The 26,495-nt window shown below is 47.7% G+C and overlaps 1 protein-coding gene across 2 annotated transcripts in view; it reads left to right on the top strand.

Moving 5' to 3' along the window:
• LOC119374846 (zinc finger protein 423) overlaps positions 1-26,495 on the top strand; it is a 174,497-nt gene that overhangs the window by 82,233 nt on the left and 65,769 nt on the right. Inside the window, exon 1 of one of the 2 annotated variants that reach the window (XM_049420350.1) lies at positions 9,444-9,551. The exons of the other annotated variant lie outside the window; for it this stretch is intronic. Coding sequence (XP_049276307.1) covers positions 9,455-9,551 — 97 coding nt within the window. The 5' untranslated portion in view covers positions 9,444-9,454. Of the gene's footprint in view, positions 1-9,443; positions 9,552-26,495 lie in introns of those variants that run through there. 2 annotated transcript variants of the gene reach the window in all.

Here is a 26,495-nt window from a genome sequence, read left to right as displayed (position 1 = left end):
AAAGTATCGATACATATGAAGCTGCAGTTATCACCGAAAAATTGCGAAATTTTCGTAAATACTTCCGCTCACTATAACACTGCAATCTGCTTACTATGTTACGTCACTGCTAACGTGCATCGGTGGTGACGTGTTAGTGAACGAACAAATATGTTCGAAGATATACAGGTAAATTTAGGGAAACCCATAACAAGTAACATATAGACTTCGCATGTGCGAGGGCTCGCCGTTGGTTTCGCTGATGGGTTTACCTGAGGTCCCTGTCTTTAGCTTTACTCACCGTGTCCCCAAATCTGCGAAGTAGCGTGACGAAGTCCCCTGGAAGCGCCAGCTGCATACGTGCCACCGTTCTCTGTCCTTGCGCTGCAGCGACAAGCGTATCGTGTAGCCGGAATTCCCTTTTGGTTATCTCCACCGGCGTTCGAGCCCTACTTTTCTTTCGTTCTTTTTCAGAAGATTTAATTTGGACTTGAAGCCTTGTAATGTTGAAAGCACGCGAAGCTGGTCATGCAAACAGTTGCGATGTGAAACAACAGCTATAGGTGTAAAGTAAACAAAAAAAATAAAAACAGCGCGCTTGTTTGATGCCGTGGACAGTCGATGTGTACGACGATACAACGACGCTTCCAGAGGTTGCGCTAATCATCACTGTTTTGCTCTCGTAATTATGTGAACCGCAATTACACTTTGTCGCCGGATATCTCGGAGCATGGACACGACACGCCAGGCACGTAGGCAAGGGGGGGGGGCCCGGGGGGCCCGCCCCCCCCCCCCCGAAATTTGTCCAGCCTTTTACATTCCCGGGCAACTTTTTTTCTTTTTACCATGAAAAGAGTTTCTTTCGAATAATTAGGCCTTGGGCCCCCCCCCGAAAAAAAATCCTGGCTACGTGCCTGCGACACGCTAGAAGAATTCTTCCAAGTGTAATTGTGTGGAAACACGAATGTCTATGACTTTTCATTACAAGCATGCCCGCTATCTAAAAAGTTCATTATTCAACCTTACTTAATTGGGTGGCTGACAGCGATCATTATCATTTCACGTTGTGTGCCCCTGGATACATGCTTGCCAATGTGGTTTTCCCGTACCTCTCATTGCTGAATTTTAAGAAAACCATAAAGCCTAATTCTGATCGCCCTGTATACCAGGGGCGTAGCCATTTTTTTCTGGGGGGGGGGGGGGGTATATATATACGCAAGCAAAACTGAAAAAATTCGTGGGCGGGGGGGGGGGGTTCGAACCCCCCAATCCCCCCCCCCTCCCTCTGGCTACGCCCCTGCTGTATACCTTCCCCATAGTACGCTCATTGGCCCAAAGTACTTGGTCCGCTTGGAAGCGCCCCATCCATCCCGCATCTGCAAAAAGGGCCGCGACAGTTTAAGAGTTTACTGATACAGTATAGTTATAAGCTCGATACTGGGTCTTCTGCGCATATGCTATAGCAATAGTAATGATGATTATTATTACTAGTATGTGCATTATAAGCCCTTCTCGCAGATGACGTCATGCATTCCACGCCATGAGAGGTTGAGGGCGACTAGAGCTTCGCGTGTCCGAAGTTGGAGCGACGGGAAACGCGAGAGCTCGCACCTGCGCACTAATGGAGGGAGCGAGCCGTCTTGCGCAACTATGAACGCTAAACTCGCCGCTCGCCCTGTTTTCATCGGCTCTTCTTTGGGCCCCTGAAGGCTTTATAAGAGCCGGTAGAATACTATCGATGTTCCTCACACTTCGAGCTGTGCCGCGTCGCCTGTCAAACAAAACCTCGAGCGAGGTTCCATCGAAAAGAAAAAAAAAACAATAAAGCGCACGAGGCAGGACGGTTCCTAGACAAAAGTTATGTCCGGTTCATATAACAGGTTCCTCGCGAGCCTCGGTCTTGCCCATAAATCTGGTCGTGCCTGGACGGTCTATATAGTTTTGCTGCTAGGCTGACGGGGCTGTTGCGTATCGCTGAAAGCGTAGCATTCGGCCCACTGCGTGTTAGCGCTTTCACGCGGCAGAAACTCGATACCCGCGGCATAGCCGTGGAATCCCTCCCGCCACCACGAGATGAGCCCGCTGCAGTCAGTTCGGGGCGGTGCTTTCGAGCTGCTCGTGTGTCTCGTGTGTTTACTCACGATGGCGGCAGCGCAGGCGCATGAATTGTACCACACCGGTGCAACCACGCGTTCCTCGCTCGAGCGCCATGCCACATCAGCGGTGTTGCCTTCCGTGCCATTTCGAGGACCAATGTATGTGGTCTCGTCAGCGAGCGGTGTATATACGCTTCGCGCCTGCTGGACGCACATGTGCTCGAGAATTCGAGCCACCACGCGCACTTGTGGTGTTGTGCGTTTGTCGGCACGCGATGCGTGACAGGCCTTGGGCGAACGCCATCGGAGGAATGCATACGGGCTCGTGACCGACGTTTGTTGAATCCTTGGACCTGCAGCACCCTGTATACAAACCAGAAATGTGACATGCCAATAGCAAAACGACACTACCAAAGGTCGTGCTGCAACCATATTGTAACAAAAAAAAAAAAGCGCCGGTTGTAAAAAAAAATTGCGCAGCTCTGAATCTGTAATAAGAAAGAAAGAAAGAAAGAAAGAAAGCACACACAAACAAAAACAAATTATTGAGAGGAAGAACAAAGGGTAATGAATTAAAGGGGATGATTTTTCACGAAAGATACCAGCAACAATGTTCGGCAAATGAACAGTGGGCACTTAGCCCTTCGTTGCAGCACGTGTGACTCTGCTGAGTGTAAACCCCTATTCGAGAGGTGCCGTGTGGTGGGGCGATCTGCTTCTCAATCAACGCGGGAAATAACTGAGGCTGCAGAAATCGCGAAACTTGGCGATAAGTGCGTGAGTGTCCCGTCCATTGCCTTGATGGAAAAAGAAGTTCGGTACATGTCCCGTGCGCATGACCACCGCAAGTGATGTAGGCTGATAACACTGTCTTGGTTTTTTTTTTTTTTTTTGCAAATAAGTGCTTTGCAATCTTTTTTGTCCACGTGCCGTTTCCTTATATGCTGTCTCGTTTCGGAAATAAACTTCAGTTGTAAGTCAGCGCTTGTCTGTGTTTCTTCTTGCAGTCCCTCGTCCTTTTTTGCGCTGTTAGTAACATTATGCACCCATATGTTTTATACCGGTGTCACACGAGCACTTTTGATCGTGATCAGGGCCGATCCGGATCGGACTTCTTGATCGCGATGAACAAGAACAAGAAGGTCGCTGCTACATGGTACAGCCTAATCCGGATTGAGTTTGGCGCATACGTCAGCCAAATCGCGATTAAATGTGACCGTGTCGCAGCACCTGATTCGGATCGGCTCTGATCGCGATCAAAAGTTCCCGTGTGACACCGGTATTAAGCAATCGAAACCCCGCGTGGAGATGAAGCCCACTTTACGCCGTTGTTAGCAACAGATAGGAGGCTTACTAACAGATATGAGCTTTTAGTATATTTGCGTTCTTCTTAATTGGTTAGTTTGCATTGATTAGTTAAATAACTTTCTTAATTATCATATGCACGGCATATAGCATACATCAGCACTGTATTAAAATACATTCGAAAGCCATCAATTCAAATTTTTGCGGCGTGCTGCCTTTGCGTGTCTACTTTTGTTTTTTCGTTTGACTAGCGTTAAAAAAAATTTCGTGAAGTACGCTTCTAATCTATAAAAGCGAGAAAGCCGAAAGGTCTGCCAGCTATCGCCTTGCCTAGCAGAGTAGTACTGCTCTCTTAAATACGCTGAAAAGACGCTAACGCACGTTCCACGGCTGAAAAGTATGGAGTGAGTTATTTGTGGTACACCACCATGCCTAACGCTGTGGTGTTTTCATCCCTTTGACAAGGTGATATTAATGGCTGGGTGTAATTGCTGTTGTAGCGTCGAGCCTTGGTGCACGACCGTTTGTGACGGCGGTATAAGCAGACTGACAAAGCTATCGATTTCCCGCGTAACGCCAACCCGACCACGGTGGACGTATAGGTGTACCAGCCGTTTCGAATGAGAGGTGACATGTCATATTTCATTACCGAAACGGTCCATTACGCGGGTAAAATTAGTTCGGCTATACCGCGTGTTTGAGAGTACCGCACTGCAGCGGCGGGCCAGCGGAAAGCACGAGCCGGATAGCAGGGGCGTAGCCAGGGGGGGGGGGGGGGGGGGGGGGTTCAACCCCCCCCCCCCCCGAAATTTTTCAATTTTGCTTGCGTATATATACACGCACACATACAAACGCACGCACGAACATACATAAAGTATGGTTGAACCCCCCCCCCCCCCCCCGAAAAAAATTTCTGGCTACGCCCCTGCCGGATAGCATTGCGAGGAATTCTAACAGTCGCCCGAGCGAAGTATGCGTTGACATCCGAAAAACATACTAGTGCAATACGAATACCCTGTTCTTTGTGTATGGTCTATATCCGTCGCTCGAGCTACACGTGTAATGCAAATCACCTCGCCCTGCAGTGTCCTTGTGAATCAGACAAGAAAGCATTTTCGAATTCGGTCCAGCGTATAGGGTACTCTGAAATCTATCGCGTGTATAACATAATTCGGTGAGACGTGCGTATCCGCGATTAATATTTATTTGCAATCTACTCACGGAACCGGGTGTTTATATTAACAGTGTACTCTTGTACAACAGTACCATTTAAGTGGGCTATAGTTATCCGCGAATGAAGCAAGGAGTCCTGCAACAAATTAGCGACACCTATTTCGTCCCCTCGCTCTCGCCCATAGGACACCCTGCAGAAACTGTTGTTCCTCGTGATTTTTAACAACATACATTTTTTTTTCCACATAGCGTGTAGAATTCAAGTACTCATTTACGTAAGGTCTGTGCTCACTATAGCACGCAGCTTTCTCAACGTTAGACACTGCATTCTAGCTTGTGCAGTGCGTGATTGCGTCATGGCATCAAAATCCTGCTGCATTCACGGACAACACTGCATATACGTACAGTATGTGGAACAACAGCTTCATTGATAATGATGCTGCCTTGGACGTTACACGCTTCGTCATTTGTTTTTATCTTATAGCTTAACAAACAAAAACAATTTAATGTTTTCTCAGGTGCGGTTAACATATATCACATGAACTGTTCGCTATCCTCTGTGTGGTTCAATTCATAAGTTCCGTTTGAGAGCAGCAAAAGCGAATAGTTTTCAGGTGTTATGCGCATTACTCGCACGGTTTGTTGCGTAAGTGGGAAAACAGCGAGTCTTATATAATTGTTTATGAGAGACTCAGAGGACTCGCAAAGACCCCGGTCAAGCGTAGCACACGATGATTTTTCAGTGGATACTGGAATATTGCAACATTCCACACGCAGCATCCGATGCCCAGGGACATTAAGGAAATGTGCGATATAGATCAGCTCTGCACTGCAAGGAGGTGACTTGTGGCATCTTCGAAAAGCAGCACCGATCAACAATGCTATAGTAAGACGCGGTTTAAACAGGACACCGGATACATTTTGTAGCGGCGGTGCGCTTAATTTCAAGTTCAGCGTACTTTAAATAGACACACAGAAAGTATTGAATATTCGACACAGTAGTATCGTTACACAGTAGAACCATTACATATGTATGAAGATTTTCATTTTTTTTTTCGGTTACTCTATAGTGTCGTGTTTTGTTTGCGCTGTAATGAGGGAGGTGAACGGGAGACGTTTGTGTATGCATAATCTCATTTCATTTATTACACCTTAAGGGCCAGAAGGCATTACATAAGGGGGGGGGGGCATACACAGGTTTCTGAACAGTATGATACAATAATTGGTAAGAAATCAAATCAAACAAAATAAAGAGAACAAATAAATGTAGCGTCGGGTACGTACACAAGGAAAAATTCAACATCCTTCGGTAGGCGCATACTAGAAAAAATAGGAGATACACAGGTTTCGCAAAGGTAAAATAACTGTAATTGGTTACAAAAAAAGGAAAAGCGAAACAAATGTAGCATTGCGTGCACAAGACAATTCAACATGCTATGGTAGGCACCTATTGTTGGACAAAATGGCAGGTTAGTTTTTCGCGAAATTTTTCTCGATCTGAACAGGAAGCAATGGCGTTAGGTAGCGTGTTCCACAAGGTTATTGCATGTGGGAAAAAGGAGTTATTCATCGCCACTGTGCGACCACTTATGTGTGCAATGGGACATGTGTGAGCCCATCTCGATGATGTTCGTACAGGTGGAATAAGAAGCGTATGTGCTGACTGATAAAAGAAGCAATGGAGCAGGCAAAGACGAGCAATTACGCGACGTGATTCAAGGGCTGGAAGTGATAGGGTGCGTTTCAAAGCAGTTATACTAATGTATGGTGAGTGTTGGGATGATATAAAACGCGCTGCGCGGTTTTGCACTGCTTCGATTTCATCTGTAAGATATGATTGGGATGGGTGCCAAATGGATGACGCGTACTCGAGCTTCGGTCGCACATATGTTAGGTATGCCAGCTTCTTGATGTCAGCGGATGCAGATTTCAGATTGCGACTCAAGTAACCAAGTGTACGTGATGCCTGAGAACAGATTGTTTGGATATGTGATACCCATGATAATGATGGCGTTAGGTACACTCCTGAGTACTTGTAAATTTCGGCTGAGCTCATGGGAGACGAATTTATGTGGTATGTATGGTTAATCATAGTGCGTTTTCGCGAGAATGAGATTAGTTTACATTTCGATAAGTTTAATGGCATAGACCACTCTTTACACCATGTAGCGATAATGTCTAAATCATGTTGCAGAGTAATGATGTCATCCGAGTTGTGAATAGGGTTATAAAGAACGCAGTCATCAGTGAAGAGGCGTAGTTTTGATTTTATGTTAGCGTGAAGGTCATTGATATATAGATTAGAAACAGCAATGGGGATAAACCTGCACCTTGAGGAACGCCTGACGTTACGTTTTGTATATAATCTTTTAGACCCAAATATGGGTTTCAAAGGATAAAAGTGCACGTGAATGTTACACGCCATGCAGCGTCCGTCAGACAGCGTGTCGCCGGCGGCATGCCTTATTCGCGCCTGCGATTCCTTTTTATCGCAGACATGTGTGAAAACCAGCCCCAAGCTTAGCGCTTTTAGCACTTTTAGGTTATCCATACAGTCTATGCGTTTAGTCGCGGGCGGATTGCACGGCTTCGCGGTGACTGCAATTGCCGCAGTAAAGTTTGTCCCGTTCTAGCACGCCTGCGGAGGCGAACCTTCTAAGGTTCTGTATCAAATCGAGGCGGATCCTGGGTAAACATGCACAGCGACTGTGGCCCCCTCGGTTGCCACGATTACTGTTGCCACGGAGGCTCACTCTGATTGCCACGCAGGTCGGTTTGCTTTGACAGGTTGCCTTCGGCCGCTGTCAGCCCCCGTGTTTGTTCGCTGTGCCTCAGCGTCGGAATGAAGAGCGGCGCAGAGGCCGCGCGGGGGTCAAATTGTGCGCGCGCTCTCGTGCACGCGGCGGTGGTGCACCCCCCCTCCCCCTTTGCGTTATCTCGCGTCCGCCGCGCAAGAGAAAAGAAAACGTTTACGAGCGAAGCTGCCGTTTTGGTCCCGGCTCCGAACGAGCCGTTGCCGGACAGTCCACTTGGCGGCACCTTTCAGGGCGCGCCGCCTCGTCGGGCTGTTTCTTTGTTCTCCCGATGCACCTCGCCTCTGGCGTCGACCGAGCACCGCTCTGATCGCTCGACGTCCCGGGCACAATTTGTCAAAAAACAGAAGAAGAAAATGGCGCTTGCGGGCCTGTCTCTCTGCGAAGTGCGGTCGCGCGCGATCTTTTCAAGTCGTTGGAATTACAGGACCGCGCTGGTGCGCTAGGAGCACCGCTTGTATACTCCCTCTTTTGGACGGCGCCACTCTCGCCTTTTTGTTGTTCGAAGACTTCGCGTACTATATATGTGCGCTAGCCGTGTGCGTGCTCCTTTTTCTACCTTTTCTTTCTCGCAGCAAGGGTGCAGTCTAGTTAGCACACACGACAACTGCCTGCGTGCTTTGCCATTTGCCCTGTCCCCGTTGTGCCCGTATAGCTTCCTGGCATGGTCGGTCAACTGCACCGGCATGTGCCACATAGGCCTCAACTACACCTGTTATCTATAAGACACGCAGTCGCTCGAAAATGCTGCTACAACGACCGCAGAATTACTCAGCAAAACTATAACGCCCCCCCCCCCCCCTTTCCATCAGTCAAGACAAGGTCATGCTCTGTGCCTGCGTCTGATGCTTCGGAGCGCGGTTATTCTTTGCACAACTTCCTGATAAAAGGGTGGCTGTGTTGAATGGTCACTAAGACGTTAGTTGCAAGAAACATACACTCAGCATGCAAGCTGCACGTATACACGAAGTGGCAAGTTAGTGTAGCCATAGGCGAGCGCAGAGGGGGGGCGGCCACCCCCCCTAATCACCTAAGAGGGGGGGCGCAAAATCTGCCCCGTACATTGACCCTTCTAGTCACCTAAGAGGGGGGGGGGGGCTCAAAATCTGCCCAATACATTGACATAGTAGGGGGGGGGGGCGCTGCGATCCACCTTTGACCCCCCTGATGGGGAACCCTGCACACGCCTATGAGTGTAGCGTATTCTGTAATATCGATCCTCGCTGTGGTCATGACGAGGCATTTTTAGAGCCTTTCGCTCCGCCCATTTAAGATCCGATAAAGGCTATTTAAATGACTGATCCCAGTTTGGTAACAGCTAGGGCAAGTGAAAGCTTCCGAATTCACATGATGTGACGTATTGCACAGATTACGTTTCTGCATTCATTTCATACTCAGCTGCGGTATCAGTATCCGTGATCGCGGGACTATATATGAGAAGGGGAATAGCGAGCTTGCACACTTGACGCAGCTGTTTACGAAATTACCCAGGATTCGAACTCAACAGTCTTTGCACTCGTTACATGCAGGAAAGTTCGATCTTGGGCAGAATCTGAATAACATTAAACTCCCTTAATGGCATCATTGAAAGTATCATATTGAGCTATTTTCCCTCCTCGTGAAATTCATTTCAAGTTAAAGCTGCTTAGCAGCACCTGTGAGCCGGCAATCTTGAGGGCCGCGTAAGCCCACTTTATGTAAGAAATATTCGGGAGGACACTTGAGTGCGAAACAGTTGTCGCCCGGATATTGGGTTCCAAGCAGAATGCCCACGCGTTCGGCCGGACAACCTAAGGGTCGACAATACAGCTGTCATTACGACATGTCGTTGTTCTGCCTCGCGGCTGCGCTGAGAGCTCCGCGAAGGCGCGATAGTGCGGTCAGAACGCGACGCCGGTCGCCTATAGCTTGTACCCCCACGGAAGTCTCCCCGGGGAGCCGCCCTACGCATATGTGCGCCTGCGGCGCGTTTATCCGCCGCTGCTACTTTCCGATGCAAGGGCCAATCCATCTTCGACAGGGCCAGACAATGCAACACCTCGCGTCGTGGACGCGCCAGTGAGGCGGCCCAGCAGACTAGCGAACGCCATGATGCCGGCAGGCGCGGCCGCATGGCCGCTCTGCTGGGCCGCCTTCGAACCGCTGCTCTGGTCCTGGCCGACGACGCCGACCGGCCGCCGCCCCGGTGAGTGAGAGGCGCCACGCGCCTTCGACAGCCCGAGCTGCGCACACGCCCCTGTCCCGGTCCACTTTACGAGGGAACTCGATGGGCACCAAAAGGAGCGCGAGAGATCGTGCGCTGGGCAGTCCCGAAAGCTTTACCTTGACAGTGTACGATGTCCGGATGGAGCTCGTCGGCGCATCAGCGGCTGCCTAAACTGTTTAAATGAGTGCAATGCTCATTAGCTCCGCAGTGTTCAAAACAACGTTCCCTCCTCTCGTATAAATTCTCCTTCAGGCTACGCTGCGTCAAAAATATTTTACTGCGACTGTCTTGAAGCATGCTTTGCGCCGCCCCTTCGTTCATCCCGACACGCCGCTGCAGCCTCTCCGCCGTTGTGTTCGTTGCCATACTGACAAAGTTGGGTGCGTAAAAGGAAGTGCTCGGTGAATGACTGCTGTCTCAGTGAATGAACTCATATATATAGTCTAAAAAATTCCATTTGGCGAGGCCCACCGCATATATGCGACCCGGATTCGAAGGTAATTTACGCAGCACCAGCACTCGGACTCAAGTACGTGCCAACACAGTTGGCTTATATGTTACCTCAGCACCATTCCGATAAGACTATACTAACAAACCACTGTAGGCTTCTAACGGCTACGTTCATTTTGCTGTGAGGCAATGCCTCGTAATAATATTTTGTGGTTCCTATCCAAGTTCAACTTACAGAATAATTCGCGCACTACAGACGTGCGGCATTATAAAATTAGATATATAGGAGGGACAGGAACTGGTTACGCTGCACTTGTAATAATTCCCGTGCAAGATTAGAGACCCCAATTCGCGAGAATTTCTGTTCGTAAGTTCTGTTTGTAATTGGCCGATCACTTTCACTAAAATTCCCAATATCTGCATCCGCATTTGCGAAAAATTATAGCGTAAGAACTCCTTTCATAATAAATATTAGTTGACAAGCGAAAGTAATGAGTCAGCTTAGACTGATAAATTGTTACTTGGAAACCGCACTGTCGTTAATTTCGCATTATAGAAGAGAAAAGGGTCACATTTTCAAATTTCGAGCCAAAATCTCTGCACATGAATGTCGGCGCGACGTCGTCGAAGGGATAATTCGTATTTTGGCCACACCGGCTCAACAAAATTTCCTGCAACTTTGTACGTTGAGTCTCTGGCCCCTCAGAGGTCGATGTACCTCATTTTACCCATTAAGAACTGCGTGGGCCATAGCAGACGCTGTCTCAAAATCTACAAAGTTGGTGCGGGAATTCGAGGTGGCGTCGCCACCTACATTTTATTTTTCGTGTTTGCTCTCTTACCAAGCGCCTCCTCGCGGCAAGAGTTGTGCGTTTGCTATTGTGATAAGGCAATTTATTACTAATAGAAGAAAAAAATAGTTTTTTTCTTTAGTGTCCCTATATGGGCACTAAAATCACGTTAAAATCATGTTATAACGTGATTTTACAACAGTGTTTGCAGCGACCCATGCTGACTGCTTAGAATAGCCGCTGCGATGCTTTAGCGACTTGGATTTACGTGCACGCTAAACAACCTCACGCCAGGTGGTCAAAATTATTCAGCAGTCCCCCGCCATGGCATGCCTAATAATGTATCTTGTACGTAATACGCCAGAATTCAATTTCATGTTCTATTAATTGCCTGTCTGGCAAGTTTTGTTGCCACTATATATGCTCCATACTTGACTTGAATACACTTAGTATACCATGTGGATGGCTTAGTCCGCATCAGTGACGTTCTGTGACGCTGTCACTGACGCCTTTCGTTCTTCTTTGAGGGACGGTGACATCAGACCAGTGTTGCGGAGTTGCCACTCCGGAATTGGAATGACTCCGGAATCATTCCACATTTTCGCGACCCCGGAATGGAATGGTAATGGAATGGGGACAACGCTTTGAGGAATGGAATGGGAACGGAATTAAGCGCCTTTTGCACGGAATGGAATGGGAATGGAATTTCGTCTTTTCCCGAAAATAGAGCACGTTTTCGTCTACGCGCTGTTTTTCAAACATCAAACATTAGTAAGTCAGAGCCTCGAATTTAACAATTTAACAAGACATTGCATACCTGCGCACAGGCAAACACAAAAAGTTCTCACCCCATCCATGCTTGCGGGGCGCACCTGACAAGCGTGAGTGCTGACCAGCAGTGTGGCCCAGTGGTCCGTATTCGATGCAAAGGCACAAGGTGGCCGAGCGGTGCACTGTTCCAACTAATACCAGCAGATCCAGGGGATTTCCCCCCCCCCCCCCCCATTAACCAAATCTTAGTTTTTTCCATATTCACGACCGCTCCAGACGAGTGGCAAAACTGCTTAGTCTTCTTGAACACTACTTTTTTCAGCATAAAAATACACTATATCGTCATTTTAGCATTAACACATCTGAGCTTAAACAATATTAAAACATCACCATTTGTTTAAACATGCTGACCATGCAAATACTATACACTCTTAGAAAAAAAAAAAAGGTCGGCATATTCACTAACAAAATACTAACCGTTTACTTGTCACAAAAAGCACTAAAATGAAGGTAGTAAAATGCAGGTTAGTGAAATTTACCTAGTTAGTAAGTGGATAGTGCCGAGTCGAATGGTTAGTCTATTACTAAGTTGTTAGTAACAGCGCTAGCAACTTAGTAACCGTATGAAGTCTAGTGAACTGCATTAAGCCACTTACAGGTTTACACCTATTTTGTTTATATGGGCGTGTGCATTGCCATATCAAGATGATTTTATTACAAAAGTATGTATAGGATAAAAAAGCGAACTCGCATTGTCCGCGTACATTAATTAACGGTTGCTAATTGCTCCATGTAATTACCATGGTAAGTACGAATCACAGCAACATACATAGAGGCATGAATGGATCACAAACGAGAACACACACACAAACGCACACACACAATATCAAGACTTCTACCTAGCTGATGTTTTCTCTCGCAGCAGCTTGAAGGCTATTTATGCTCCTACTTTGGGATAGCACACCGTGTACTGGTTAGCAGCCATGGAATTTAGAAGAATAAGTGATGCTTTCTACACATCATCATGTGCCCTTCCATTTTATTGTATGTGTGCCATCACATAACACGAAACCTTTATTCCAAGGTAATCAATAAAATTAGAGTTTGTCTAAATTTTCTAAACACTGTCACGATTACGGCAAAATATACTGCGGCATCTACGAAAGATCTGGCAACGTGGGTGGCTTAGTAGTTACCTAGTTAAATACACTAAGAAAGGCTCCCTGGTTAGTAACGGCAAAAGTTATAAGCTTTACTAGCTGCTGGCTAGTAAAGGGATATCGCAAAGGTAGTAAAATACGCTCAAAGCTAGTAAATACATGCGTTTATTCTTTGTTTACTAACTTTTTTTCCAAGAGTGTAGGTAGCGGGAGATCTGCCCCTATATGGGAATTAGTAGGGTGGTTGTACTAAAGGAGATATGTCACCAAGCTACTATCCCTCGACCCTGGTAACGTGTTTTGCGTACTTTTGCAGTTCTTAATGCAGCTGATGACATCAGCTTTATGGGGCGTTCATTCTTGACTCAATAAAACTATCAAGATGCATTTTCTACGTTCAGGAATTACAGGAATGGAATTGAACTGCCCGGCCATTCCAGGAGTGGGAATGGGCTAAGTTTCCTCATTCCTAGGAATTGAAAGGAATGGAACTGCGGCAAGTTCTAATTCCCCGGAATGGAATTGGAATGGAATGGAGGCGCCCATTCCGCAACACTGCATCAGACCAGTTACCTTTGCTTCGCTCACTGTGCTATGTTAACATCATATCAGCAAATGGTAATGAAGAACATGTATACGCGCTGTGCTGTGCCCTATGTTTAACCGTTGAGCGGACCGAATTATTCAAAGGACCAATTAGATCTCGCACGCAGGAGCTGCCAAAGATGCAGCACAATTCAACTATCCGACCGCCTTTGGCGTTTAAATGTTCGTCTGTTTATATGACAGTTAAAAATGCTAGACAGCACCTGGTCATTAAACGAAGAAGTCACAAATACCCTCACTGACCTCGACGCATTCGTCCTGCCTGCGGTCCTTCTTTCTGTTTTGTGTTACATATCGCCACCCCGGCCATAACTCCTCAGGGGCGCCATTAAGGTGGACCAACGCACGGTAGCCGAGCACGGTGACAGCGCTGTCTGTTATAGCAACAACGCGAGCGTCGGCAGAGATTGGGCGAGCAGCGAGCAGCGATGGCCCGTGCTCGCAATACCTGCCCCCACAAGCGGCGGCTTAAGGCCCGTGTCTTGGCGCCCATCAAATTCGCAACGGCGCGACGCGGTGCCAAGCAGCTGCCGGCGGAGTGCGCGCGCGCGCTCGAGCGGTTCCCAGGCTTCGCGTTTTGTATGCACCGCGCATCTGGACAGTCCCGCTCCGTCGCCAGTTGGGTTGACGCGGCGCCTTATTTCGGCGGCGCATCCGTGGCACGGGCAGGTGGATGCTGCTCGTGGTGCGCACCTCGGGGGCGAGCAGGAGCTGCCTTCTGCGATGTGGGAGGCAGCTGGACGCCCTTAATGAAAAGGGATTCGCCGATTATGCCAAGCTCGTTTCTTTTTGGGGAAGTGGATTTGCGCGCCTTGCTCGGACTGTGTGTCGCGCGTGGCGGTCCGCACGCGCACCGGATGCTCATTGCGCGCGCTGGCACGCGTCGCCACTTGTTCGGCAGGTGCACTCGTTTCTTAGCTGGCGTCCTCTGTTTCCTCCAAATCCGCCGCTCATCTGCCGCACGGATGCGCGCGCGCCCTTCTTCCTTCCACGCACGTATCACGTTGATGCTGCGCTTCTGGATGGCCATGAGGGCACTCAGCAACGGCGTTTTCGTGGTCGGTTGTCACGCTGTGAAGAGCATCTGCAGCTTTATAGTGTCGTTGTGACTAAGCCTAGGTTCCCTTTCTTGGGAGCGCTCTTATTTTTGAAGCTGCGCGAGAGAATTGAGAGGGCCGCGTGTATTTTCGGTCACGAACAACCGAGTGGAGAAGGCAGACATCGAAGCCACGAAAGTTGGGTCTCTTCGATTTGCCGTGCCGTATTGCGTACCAAGCACTGTCCCAAACACGGAGCGTAAGTCAACAACGCTCGTAGGCTCAAATGGTTTCTTGGGCAGTTCGCGGCGGCGAAGTAGAACACTTGTTAACTTGGAACTTCGGCACCAATTCGGTTTGCGTGCTACCTGTCAGGCGCCCTTACACGAACATTGCATATCAACCTTGTTTTAAATGCAAAGCACTTCTTAGCGAACTTCTGCGAGTTTGAGCGTATCTATCTATCTATCTATCTATCTATCTATCTATCTATCTATCTATCTATCTATCTATCTATCTATCTATCTATCTATCTATCTATCTATCTATCTATCTATCTATCTATCTATCTATCTATCTATCTAGCCGCCTATGACTTTGTGCTCTCCTGGCCGTTTCGTTAATCGGATGTATACCAAAATTGGTATGGAATAACATGACCGTATTACGAACATAAATGACAGGTCCTAACATGAAAAACATGACATGCATGTCATGAACAGCATGATTTACATTCCACGGCCTTGGGGCTCTTGCGGCCATTCCGTTAATTTCACATGTACCAAAACAGGTATGACGTGACAAGAGTTCAAGGCGAAGATAATGACAGGTCCTAACGTGCAAATCATGACACGCATGTCATGTGCGGCATGATTTACATGACATGGTCCCGGGGCGCTTGCGGCCGTTTAAATGAATGGATGTATACAAAAACTGCTATGACGAGACATTTCGACATGACGAACATAACTGACACGTGGTAACATGAAAATCATGACACGCGTGTCATGCACGACATAATTTACATGCCACGCTCATGATGCACTCGCAGCCGTTTCGCTAGGTTGATATACACCAAAATTGGTATTGCGCGATGTGACTGTATCAAGAACATGAATAACAGGTGGTAACATGAAAACCATGACATGCATGTCATGATTTACATGCCACGCTCATGGTGCATTCGCGGACGTTTCACTCGCTTGATATACGCCAAAATTGATATTCCGCGACGCGCCTGTATGACGAACGTAAATGAGAGGTGGTAACATGAAAATCGTGACAGGCAAGTCATGTGCGACATGATTTACATACCACGCTCATGATGCGCTCGCGGCCGTTTCGCTCGCTTGATATACACCAAAATTGGTATTGCGCAACGTGACTGTATGACAAACATATATGACAGGTGGTAACTTGAAAATTATGATATGCATATCATTTACGGCATGATTTACATGCCACGCTCATTGTCCGATAGCGGCCGTTTCGCTAGCTTGATATACCCCAAAATTGCTATTGCGTGACGCGAATGTATGACGAACAAAAATGACAAGTGGTAGCATGAAAACCATGACATGCATGTCATGTATGGCATGATTTACATGCCACGTTCATGGTGGACTCGCGGCCACTTCGCTAGTTTGATATACACCAAAATTGGTATTGTGCGATGTGACTGTATGACGAACATAAATGACAGGTCCTAACATGCGAATTATGTTATGCATGTCATGTACGGTATGATTTACATGACACTTATGGTGCGCTTCCAGCTGTTTAGATAACTGGATATATACCAAAATTGGTATGGCATGACAGGAGTGCGTGATGAACATAAATGACCGGTCATGCAGTGTATATACCAGAATATACGTTTCAGTGGCATGGTATATACCATATTGTGCATGCACGCGTGCATGGCAAACATGCGATATATGGTGAACTAGATGCAATGGCATGAATGATTTCATTTGTCTCAAAAATAAACAAAGCGGTGTATGCAGCTCTTTGCTGGCTGCTTCGCATTGCATCGATTCCCACAGTGTGTAGGATCTGCCGGATTTTTTTTTTTTAACATTGTGAATGTGTGTATATTGGGTAGGAAAGGGAGCAGGGGTGGGCGGCTTTTTACAATGTACTCGATACAGTGTTTTATAGGGCTAAGAAAGGATCATATTAACTCTATTTAAGCGGGATGCGTCGTGTTTATCTATATTCCTGCGCGTCTCCGTATTGATCTGTCCAGAGAATGGAGCTTCTGTGGGTATAAAGATTGCCTCAATGTCCCTAACACAGCGTAAGGGAAAAGGAACTATTATAAAGCGCACGAAATCCGACACTGCGAATACGAAAAGCGACAAGGCATGTGTTGTGGCGTTTCGTGTGCCTTCTCTTTTGGTCCGCATTCGCTGTGTTAGGCAAGCGAATCCCTACCAACTTGCACAATCCAACGTATTTCTTAACATCAATGTACGCAGTTGTGAGCAACGGCAACCTGCATAGGATAACTTCTCTGCATTTACGTTTCTTTCAATATCTCTCTTTCTCTGCATAAGCCTTCAATGTTGAACCATGGAAGATACGGCGTACTTATCGGACGCGCACAGACGGCAGTGCCAGTCACAACACCTTGTTGTAATTGGTCCGAAAATGATGGGCATACCGTCACATTGGGCTAGCACTGGTAACAACACATGTGTCGGGACTTTTTTCGCGTGGGCGCCAAGGAGGACAGGCGAAAGCGGGCCGAGGGGCGCTCTCACGGGCGCATTTCCCATGCGGCCGTGGGCCTTGGCCGCAGGCGGCGGCGTCTTCGGCATTCCGGGGCGTCCGGTGCCACATTGTGAAACACTGTACGACCCATCTCCGCCGAGGAGCTCCCCGGCCGAACGACAATCGGGCGCTTTACATGACAAAAGCCGAGGACGCCTCGGGACGCAACGGCGAGCATCACCCGGACATCCCGGCACAAAGCGGCCGAAGACAATCGCGCGCATTATCGACGACCCTTCGATGATTATCGATCGCACTCGTTAGCCGGGAGGCGGGCAGGTGGCGGCGGGGTTACGGCGCTCTGCGCGCCGCCGTTATTGTGGCCATATTTTAACGAGTTTCTGCGTATAATGCTATTTGGCCAGGTGGCGCGCGCGAATCCGTGCGCTTTGTCTGGGAGACGTCGCCTATTCTCCTTGGGTTCGCCCGCTTTATCTTTGGCGGCCAGTGCGTGGTCGTTGGCTGGGGCCAATTATCGCGGGGGCCGGTCGAGCCGCTTCTCACGCTCCGACGGAGGACACAAATTTCTGGCCCTCGAGAGCGCGGGCAATAGACGAGCGACCGTTTTCGGAACCGTCTCTCTCGAACCGATGAGCACTGCTGGGTCCGCCCGCGGTCCTATAACGAGCTCCATCCCTGCCGCCTCGCTTCCAATTCCGCTTTGTCCGGCTGCCGGTGGCTATCTCTTGACGCGTTCGCGAACTACTTGTCGTCCTTGCTGGCTGTCAATTTCAAAGACCTTTTTCTGTGCTCGTTGAGGAACTCGTCTGTATTCCTGAGCGGACTCGCCTTTCGCCGTTGCCCGTACCAACCGGCGGCTGCTTCGCACACTGTGACGTGAAGCGCTTGTTTTGAGACAAGTTCATGATAAGACATAGTATACACTTGCATTTTCACATTTGTCCCGGTGACAGAGTCGAAGAGGAGCACCAAGATTACCTTACTTTTGTTTCCACTTTGAGAACATTAGAGAGATGAGGTTAAAAGAAAGGTAAAGGCTTGTTGAAGAAAACGGAGGCTGGAGAAATATTATTGGGGTGGAGTAGGTGCTACAGGATTCTGCTGAAGATGTTCAATACCAGAAATACCTGTGGATGTCACTCTCCTATAATAAGCACGCGGTGCAAAAAAAAAAGGAAAAAACCCGTAGCTTCAAAACATGCGCCAATTAAGTCCGTATAAAGAGCACATTCAGCGCCCTCAGCTCGCTTGATGTCCTCATTTACCTTAGCCCAATAGTGGGAAGGCATCGGGGACATTATTGTGAGTCGGCGACATTAATAATAATAATAATAATAATAATAATAATAATAATAATAATAATAATAATAATAATAATAATAATAATAATAATAATAATAATAATAATAATTAATAATTGCTGGGGTTTTATGTGCCAAAACTGCGATATGATTATGAGGCACGCCGTAATGGAGGACTCGTAGTGATGGGGGGCGGCTAAACTTCGCCACCCCCGTCCCCCCTAATGGAGGACCCGGCGCACGCCTATGGCTTTAGTGGCGAGTGTGTGCATTCGTTTGCTAATAGGCCATATCATGAAGGAAAGTTATGGTTCGAATTCGCACACTCCGATACCCTCCGCACAGAACAGAATTCTCGCACAGAATTCGCATACACTCACTGGCAAACGAAGTTTCGAAGACATCCGATGCCACGATTTTAATTTTCTTTTTCTATAGAACGAGCAGTCTATAAGGAAGCACTGAAATCCTCGCGTGTGTGTTCCTTCAGTATAATCCACTGAATGTCCCAATTTCAGCTTGACTGGTTGGTTTATGAGGTTTACCGTCCCAAAGCGAGTCGGGCTATGAGAGACGCTGTAGTTGGGGGCGGGGGGGGGGGGGGTTCCTGATAAAGCTCAGGACAGTGCACGGGCCTCTAGCTGCTGGCGTACATCGAAATGTCCCAATTCCGGGTCACGCCCAGCTGCTCAGGATGAAAGAACGTTTTTCGCTGCCTGCCGTGGTGTCCGAATAACGTTTTCTTGTTGTGGCACAAGTAACCTCGTTCATAAGAATGGTACTAATTGCATTCTGTTATTAACCTGTATACCCATTTTCACCGTTTACGGCCTTCCATCGTGTGTTTTGCGTGGTCCGCACGTTATTCAGTTTACTTCGACCACTGTGCTTATAATGTCGCCCGTGGGCAGGGCAAAGTTGTTAGCAATTTTAGTAACATAGCAAACGTAGCAGAAGAATTCTATTATGACTTTTATACAGTTCACAGATCAGTCATCCAACCTTGCGTGAAATCAATGTCGAGCAAGGCAGTCAACTACCATGCGCACTAACTACCGATGAGGTTAGAAGGTCACTATACGAGGCACGTTCTGCGGAATAGCGGCCGGTGAAGGCGGTATGACATTAAATTTGATCGAAAATTAGGGGAGGGGGGGATCTTATATCTAAGAAGCTTAAGTGCGACATTCTGACACAATGTCTTAAGATTTGATATGTACCCGTGAGTTGGAAAAACGCCAACGTTATATCAACACAGAAGAAGGGAGACGTAAAAGACTGTGAAGAATTATAGATTCATCAGTTTTATTTCAGTATAAAACAAAATATTCACGAAGATAATTTCGAACAAGATGAGAGTCACTTGATCTTAAACAACCCAGAGAGCAAGCTGGCTTCAGGAAAGGGTTCATTACGATTTATTACAGCCGTTTGATCGATCGGATAAATGACAAATCTGCCGAGTACAACAAACCCTTTTATATGGCTATCATAGACTGCGATGAGGACCTAAACTCAGTAGAAACATACCTGTAGTATCGAAAGGATTTTGTCGCCAAAGAAAGAGTACTTGAAACACTGTATGCGAATGCATCAGCTGACATCTACAAGGACTCCACAGCGACCTTGCTTTCCCACAAAAAAAGCAAAACTATTGCAATTGAGAAAGGGTCTGTCAAGGAGATACAATCGCTTCAATGTTGTTCCCTGCGCGCTTAAAATAAGTATCCAAACAACTACACTGGGAAGGAATGAGTATAAGGATTAACGGAGCATAACTCAGCAACTTACAGTTGCAGATGACATCAGAAATTCTGGCGACAAATTGGGACGAAAGTGTTCAAATTTTTCCAAGAACGAAAGTGTTAAAGTATGGCTGAAAATAAATATGCAGAAAATAAAGGTAATGCTCTATAACCTGGCGAGAGAACAAGAGTTCACGATCGGCAACCAGGTGCCAGAACCTTTACAAGAGTATGTACATCTGAAGGTCAGTTGTGCGTACTAAGAAGGGAGCATATACTCATGCTATGGATATTTAACCGAAGAATATGGTCGGATGGGCTGGAACACATACGACAGGCATTTCCAAATCATGACCGACAATTTATCGCTGTCCCTAAAGAGGAAAGTGCATAATCATTGTACTTTGACGTTAAGAAGAAGAAAAAAACAAGAACCTCGGCGTGTCACGTAATGCGTTAGGACAGATAACCGAATGTCAGTCAGAGGGACGTAATTGATATCATGGAATGGGAAACGCAGCGAAGAACGGCAGTGGGTGGGGTGATGAAATAAAGGAATTTGCAGGCATAAAATGGAATCGGCTCGCGCAGCGCAGGGCAAATTGGCGATCACTGGGTGAGCCCTTCGTCCTGGAGTGGACGTAAAAGACTTAGCAATGTAGATGCGCTGAGTGAAGCACGAACGTAACAAGGGACAGGATAGTGGTAAGTCTTGTTACGTTTGTGCTTCACTCAGCGCATCTACATTGCTATGCCGTACCAACTAGCCCAAATTGAAGCTTTGCTGAACGTAAAAGACGATGATTGTGGTGGTGGTGGTTGTGGTGACGACGATGATGATAACGGTGATGGTGATAGCTGCCAAGAACTTGGTGGCGTTTTCTAGATGTCCCTACCTTAGACACAGGTTTGATTTCCGTAATCATCGAGCGCGTAAAGGGGAACGAAAGAGAGAGAGTAAATAAGACGCTAAGCAGTCACACCGGATCGGAACGATATACCGGGTACACAATCTGCGCGCGGACACCCGCCGTTGCAGCAGCATAGGCATTCGCTTCCGCGTCTGGCGCACTACCGCTCGCCTCGCCCGTGCTGCAGGGGGCCGGCTCCGAGTCGCGGTTCAGCGCGGCGAGTCTCGCTTCGCTCGTTCTTGACGAAACGCGGCGGTTTTCTCGGGCCGAAGCCGGTCGGCCAGCGGCCTGACTCCGGCCAGACCACGTAATTCCGTCGCTTCTGTCTCTCGAGAGAGAGCAGCGAGCGCGGACAGAGGGCGCGCGCGGCTGGCATAGCGCACCTTACGCGCACGGCCGTGTGTCCAGGTGTGCATAGCCACGGGCCGCCCGCGGATCCCCTTCGTTTCCTGCAATTTAGCGGCGCAAATGGCTGTGTCCCGTCAGCGTGGAGATGCCCCGCACCGCTGGTTAAGCCCTCCTCGCGCGAGCAGAGAGCTCCGATCGAGCGCGGCGTTTCCATGCCGCTTGATTGCGATCGCGGCCAAGCGTGCAGCGGGAGCCCACCGCACTGCTTCCCAACCAGACACTCTGCTTTTATCCCGGTCTCTCGTATATACTCTGCTGGGTGTCAGCTCCTCCGGGTGTGATGCATCGATTCCACGACAGCCGATGTCTCGCCGTGCCCTCTCGGCCTCTTCTTTGATCTCCTTTTAAGCAGGCATGTCTTGCATCCCTTTCCTCTGATTCTCGATCGCATTGGGTTCATAATATGCATGAGCTTTTGGTTCGTCACGAGTCCTAACATCGCTCCGTTTAGTTACCCATATCAGTGCTGAGAAGTGCCTTCCTTTTTTTTTTTTTTCTGCGTCAGGTGCACCGTCTATGTATACACGTTATCTTTCGTGTTTCCTATGGCGAGGGGGCGGGGACAGTATTGTTAAATCTGCAAAACATCACTATAGCTCAGCAAACTATGCTTCTGGTACATGTTCATTAGCAAAAAAAATAAAAAAGATTAAAAATTTACAACTTTTTTCGTCTTCCTCGTCATTCTTCCTTCGTTTTTATTTTCCCCATTCATGATAGCGGTATAGCTCATGAACAGAGATTGTTTGCGTAAACTCACATCAACGTGATCTTTTAGGGCGCAGGGCAAGTGTGCGCATATTGATACTTGATAACCGTCTCGGTCACAGTGTTCCCGGCAACGTGACACATACAGGGATAAGCCAAAGACAGGGAAGATGCTAAGCGGTAGCAGCTTGTTTTGTACCGCGACGAAGGAAATAGGTGAAAGCAGGGTGTCGGAACGAAATGTTTTTCGTTTCGGTTTTAGTTTCGTTCCACCGCAAAAAGTTCCGTTCCGTTTCTGCTCCGGAACGAAAAAAAAAATGTTCCGTAACGGTTTGTAACGGTTTTTTTTAATGGAAAAATTTGAAGTTAAGGTAATCATAATCAACATTGGATTTGTGATGTAGTTACTTGCCCTCCTCTTAGGAAAGTGAGACAAGGGTAAAATACGTTCTTCAGAGGAGCGGAAGTAACTGTACCACGAGTTTCTACCAACTAGCACAAACCAGTATTAATTTCAAAGTCATAGTATATATTTTCTCAAAAGACAAATACGAATTTTTTTAGTGGGCTCAATGCTTTGTGTCAAGGGAGTGAGCACGATCTCAGAAGCAGCACGTCATTGAGTGTACTCTCTGATGTGCGAGACCGCTGTTCTGATAAAGAGATCGCCAGGCCTGCGCGACACACGCAGCACAGTCACAACGAAAGCTGGAAGAGCGGACTTTGTAGAGCCCGTTGGAGAGCCTCTTGGGGCAATAATACAAGTACACATGCAAGGTACCCACTACGCCATAAAGCATCCCAATTCATCTGAAGTAGAGAAGTTCCCACTATGCCATTTTTCGTCATTCTTCGGAGTCACGTGGTACACGCTACACATCTGTAAGGCATTATGTGCACTTTGCGCTGTGACTGATGATGATAAAGAATTATAGCTGAGCACTTTGCAGTGGCTGGGAAGCAGTGTGGCGGAATGGGCGCCTCCATTCTATTTCAATTCCATTGCGGGGAATTAGAACTTGTCGCAATTCCATTCCTTTCAATTCCTCGGAATGAAAAAATTCGCACTCCGGGAATTGCCGGGCAGCTCCTACACGTAAGAAAGGCATCCATCAATGTAATTCCTACACGTAAGAAAGGCATCTTGATAGTTTTATTGAGTTAAGAATGAACTCCCCATAAATCTGATGTCATCAGATGCATTAAGAACTGCAATAGTACGCAAAACAGGTTACCAAGGTCGAGGGATAGTAGCTTGGTTACATATCTCGTGCAGTACAACCACTCTACTAATTCCCATAGGGGCAGTTCTCCCGCTACCTATAGTATTTGCATGGTCAGCATGTTTGAACGACTGGTGGTGTTTTAACATTGTTTATGCTTAAATGTGTTACGGCTAAAATGACGACGTAGCGCATTTTTCTGCTGACAAAAGTAGTATTCAAAAAGACTAAGCAGTTTTGCCACGCGTCTGGAGCGGTTGTGAATATGGAGGAAAGCAAGATTTGGTTAATGGGGAATAAGACCCTCTAGATCTGCTGGTATTAGTTGGAACAGTGCACCGCTCAGGCACCTTGTGCCTTTGTATCGAATACGGAACACTGGGCCGCACTGCTCGTCAGCACTCATGCTTGTCAAGCGCTCCTCGCAAGCATAGAAGCACTAGCGTGGCACTGTGGTGGAAGACCCGACTGCCACGCAGAGGGCGCGGGTTGAAATGCCATGCGATCTTAGAAATTTGTTTCTCATTTATTTCTTTTATATCACGCGATAGCGGTCACGGACACCGGCGGCGGTGGACAACTATGATGCCAAAATTGGCTGTTGTGATCTCATAACAGCTTTCGCTGTAACAAACTTCAGCGCCGACAATGCCCTCTCTACGCTGGCCTGCGAGACAGGCGCGCAAAAATCCACTTGCGTTAATATAAACATCTCTGGTTGCCACTGTTTTCGTTTTTCGCACAATTTCAAGATATCGTTGCTTTGGAATTCCTGCCTGAGGTACGCGCTAATACCGTACTCTGAGATATGCTCACATTGCACGAGCTCAGTTGCTCCGGATTGCGAAGTTTCCTCGTGAACCGAAAAACGATTGAAAAAATTTCGTTTTCACTCCGGAACGAAATAATAGATAAAGTTTCGGTTACGTTTTCGTTCCGGTCCAAAATATCGTTTTTTTTCGTTTTTCGTTTTCGGTTTTCGTTCCGTTCCGACACCCTGGGTGAAAGAGAAGGATAAGATGGCATGAGAGGTCGAGGACATAAGTACCAAAAAAAAGAGGGGGGGGGGACTGTCCTCTTCCTTGGTCCCTCTGTTTTCAGCCCTATGGTGTCATTGAATGTACCAACCAACTAACCCAAAGATCTGTGCTCTTAAAAAAGACCGCAGCGGTAGTCAAGCGGTTAGAACGTCCGCCTCTCATGCGGGAGGCACTGGGTTCGATTCCCCGTGCCACCAGGCACCCACCGGCTTCTCTAATGGGGAGAACGGTACCCCGACCTGGCGCTCGGTGCATGGGATTTCACATCTTGAGAAGATGGCCTCTCCTTTCCGTTCCCTTCTTGCACCCCAGTCCCCCAACGTGGCTGCGCCGTGCTCCCTATGGGTTGCAGCAATAAGCGTCTTTGCTATCCTCAAACCTGTATACTTATTACCCCTAAGCTTTTCCCTAAGTGTGAAACAGCCTCTATGTGCAATTGCTTGTGTTACTTTTTCGAATGATGATTACTGCAATCATAGGCGTATCTAAAGGGGGGCAAGGGGGGCTCTAGCCCCCCTATTGAGCACTGTTAGGGGGGCGGAGCCCCCCACTTTCGACAGTAGTTATTGTCGGTTGCAGACTGTGAAACTAACAAGTAAGGCAAAGTTTTACTTGAAAGCAGCAATAACGTAATTATGTAATAAAATTTGTCCTACGACTCTGCTGTGATGACTCTCCTCCATGTGTCATGGAGGCCCGTAGCCAGGAATTTCTTTCCCCCGGGGGGGGGGGGGGCACTTGCTGAAAACCTTGACTATTTGAGAAAAATACCTATTTTCATTGTTTATTTTAGGCAAAACCACCTACTTCACTAAAATTTCGGGGAGGGGGCGGGCCCGTAGCCCCCCCCCCTCCTGCTGGATACGGGCCTGCCACGCACTGTAGGCTTCTTGCGGTGTGGGCTGCCTATTCCACGCTTGTGCGCCTTGCGCACGAGCATTGCAGAGGAGGCTGAAATCTCAGTAGCAACATCACAGCAATCTGTGATAATTTTGTTTTCTCCTGCCTGGCCTGAAATTTACGTAATCGGCGACGCAAATATGTGCGGGGACCAGTGAACGTTTTATAGCCCGATCAAACGCTCTCCTTTTTCAGAAAATTCAGTTTCTTTCTTTGAAAACGAATAGCATCGCCACTGCTCCACATCCAAGCTGCTGTGGGTTGAGTGTGCAGAAATGTCCAGTATTTTAGTTGTGCCTAGCCAGGTCAGCTAAGAAGGCGGTGGACTCGAGCACATTGTGAAGCCCAGCTTTTAAGTTTGCCCCGTTACTTGATCTTCCTCACCAGGGAGATGATCAGCGCCACGGTTTCCTGGACTAAGAAGGCTGCCTACCTGCAAAGGATTGTGTCTGTTCCTAATATCGTTTATTTCTCTCTCTACCTCTTTGACAGCAACGATGAATTCAGAGAGAGTTTTACACGCGCAAAAACAGCTCAACATCGTTATACTACAACTGAAAGTATTTGTTATGCACATATGAATCCATCTCGCCCGCTGGTATAAGCAGCCGCTGCCAATGTGATTGGCGCGCAGCCTTCTTAAATTACGTTCAGAAAGAGACACAGTCTCGCTATTCCGAAAAAAAATAAGAGTTATTGTTCAGCACAGTAATGTGCTGCTTATTGTGCACACTTCATTTTAACGCCGCGAGTTTGCGCAGACTAACGCTAATTATTATTTATTTTTTACACAGTCATGCGTAAGTGGTAATTACGCGGTGGATCACTTACGAGTCACGTTGTTGCGTCGTTTTACGAGCAGGTGCTGTCAACATGAGCCCGAAAATTTCGACCAATCATTAATAGCCAACGGCCTGTTTACTTGGAGGAACCGGAGGGGAGGAGTAAAGGGCCACTTCACCGCTTTTCCGTCCACCCCCCCCCCCCCCCCCCCCACCCAAGCTGGGGAAAGTAGGAGGGCAAGGAACGACACCTAGGACATAAATTCGTAGTAATTTATAATCGTATAACTATACACAAGCAGCTCAATGTGGTTTCCTTAAGGATTATTCGATTGAACTTGAGCTTCTCCTTTA

Source organism: Rhipicephalus sanguineus, chromosome 1 (assembly GCF_013339695.2).
Source record: "Rhipicephalus sanguineus isolate Rsan-2018 chromosome 1, BIME_Rsan_1.4, whole genome shotgun sequence".
Taxonomy (NCBI): domain Eukaryota; kingdom Metazoa; phylum Arthropoda; class Arachnida; order Ixodida; family Ixodidae; genus Rhipicephalus; species Rhipicephalus sanguineus.
This window is presented reverse-complemented; position numbering and strand designations above follow the sequence as displayed.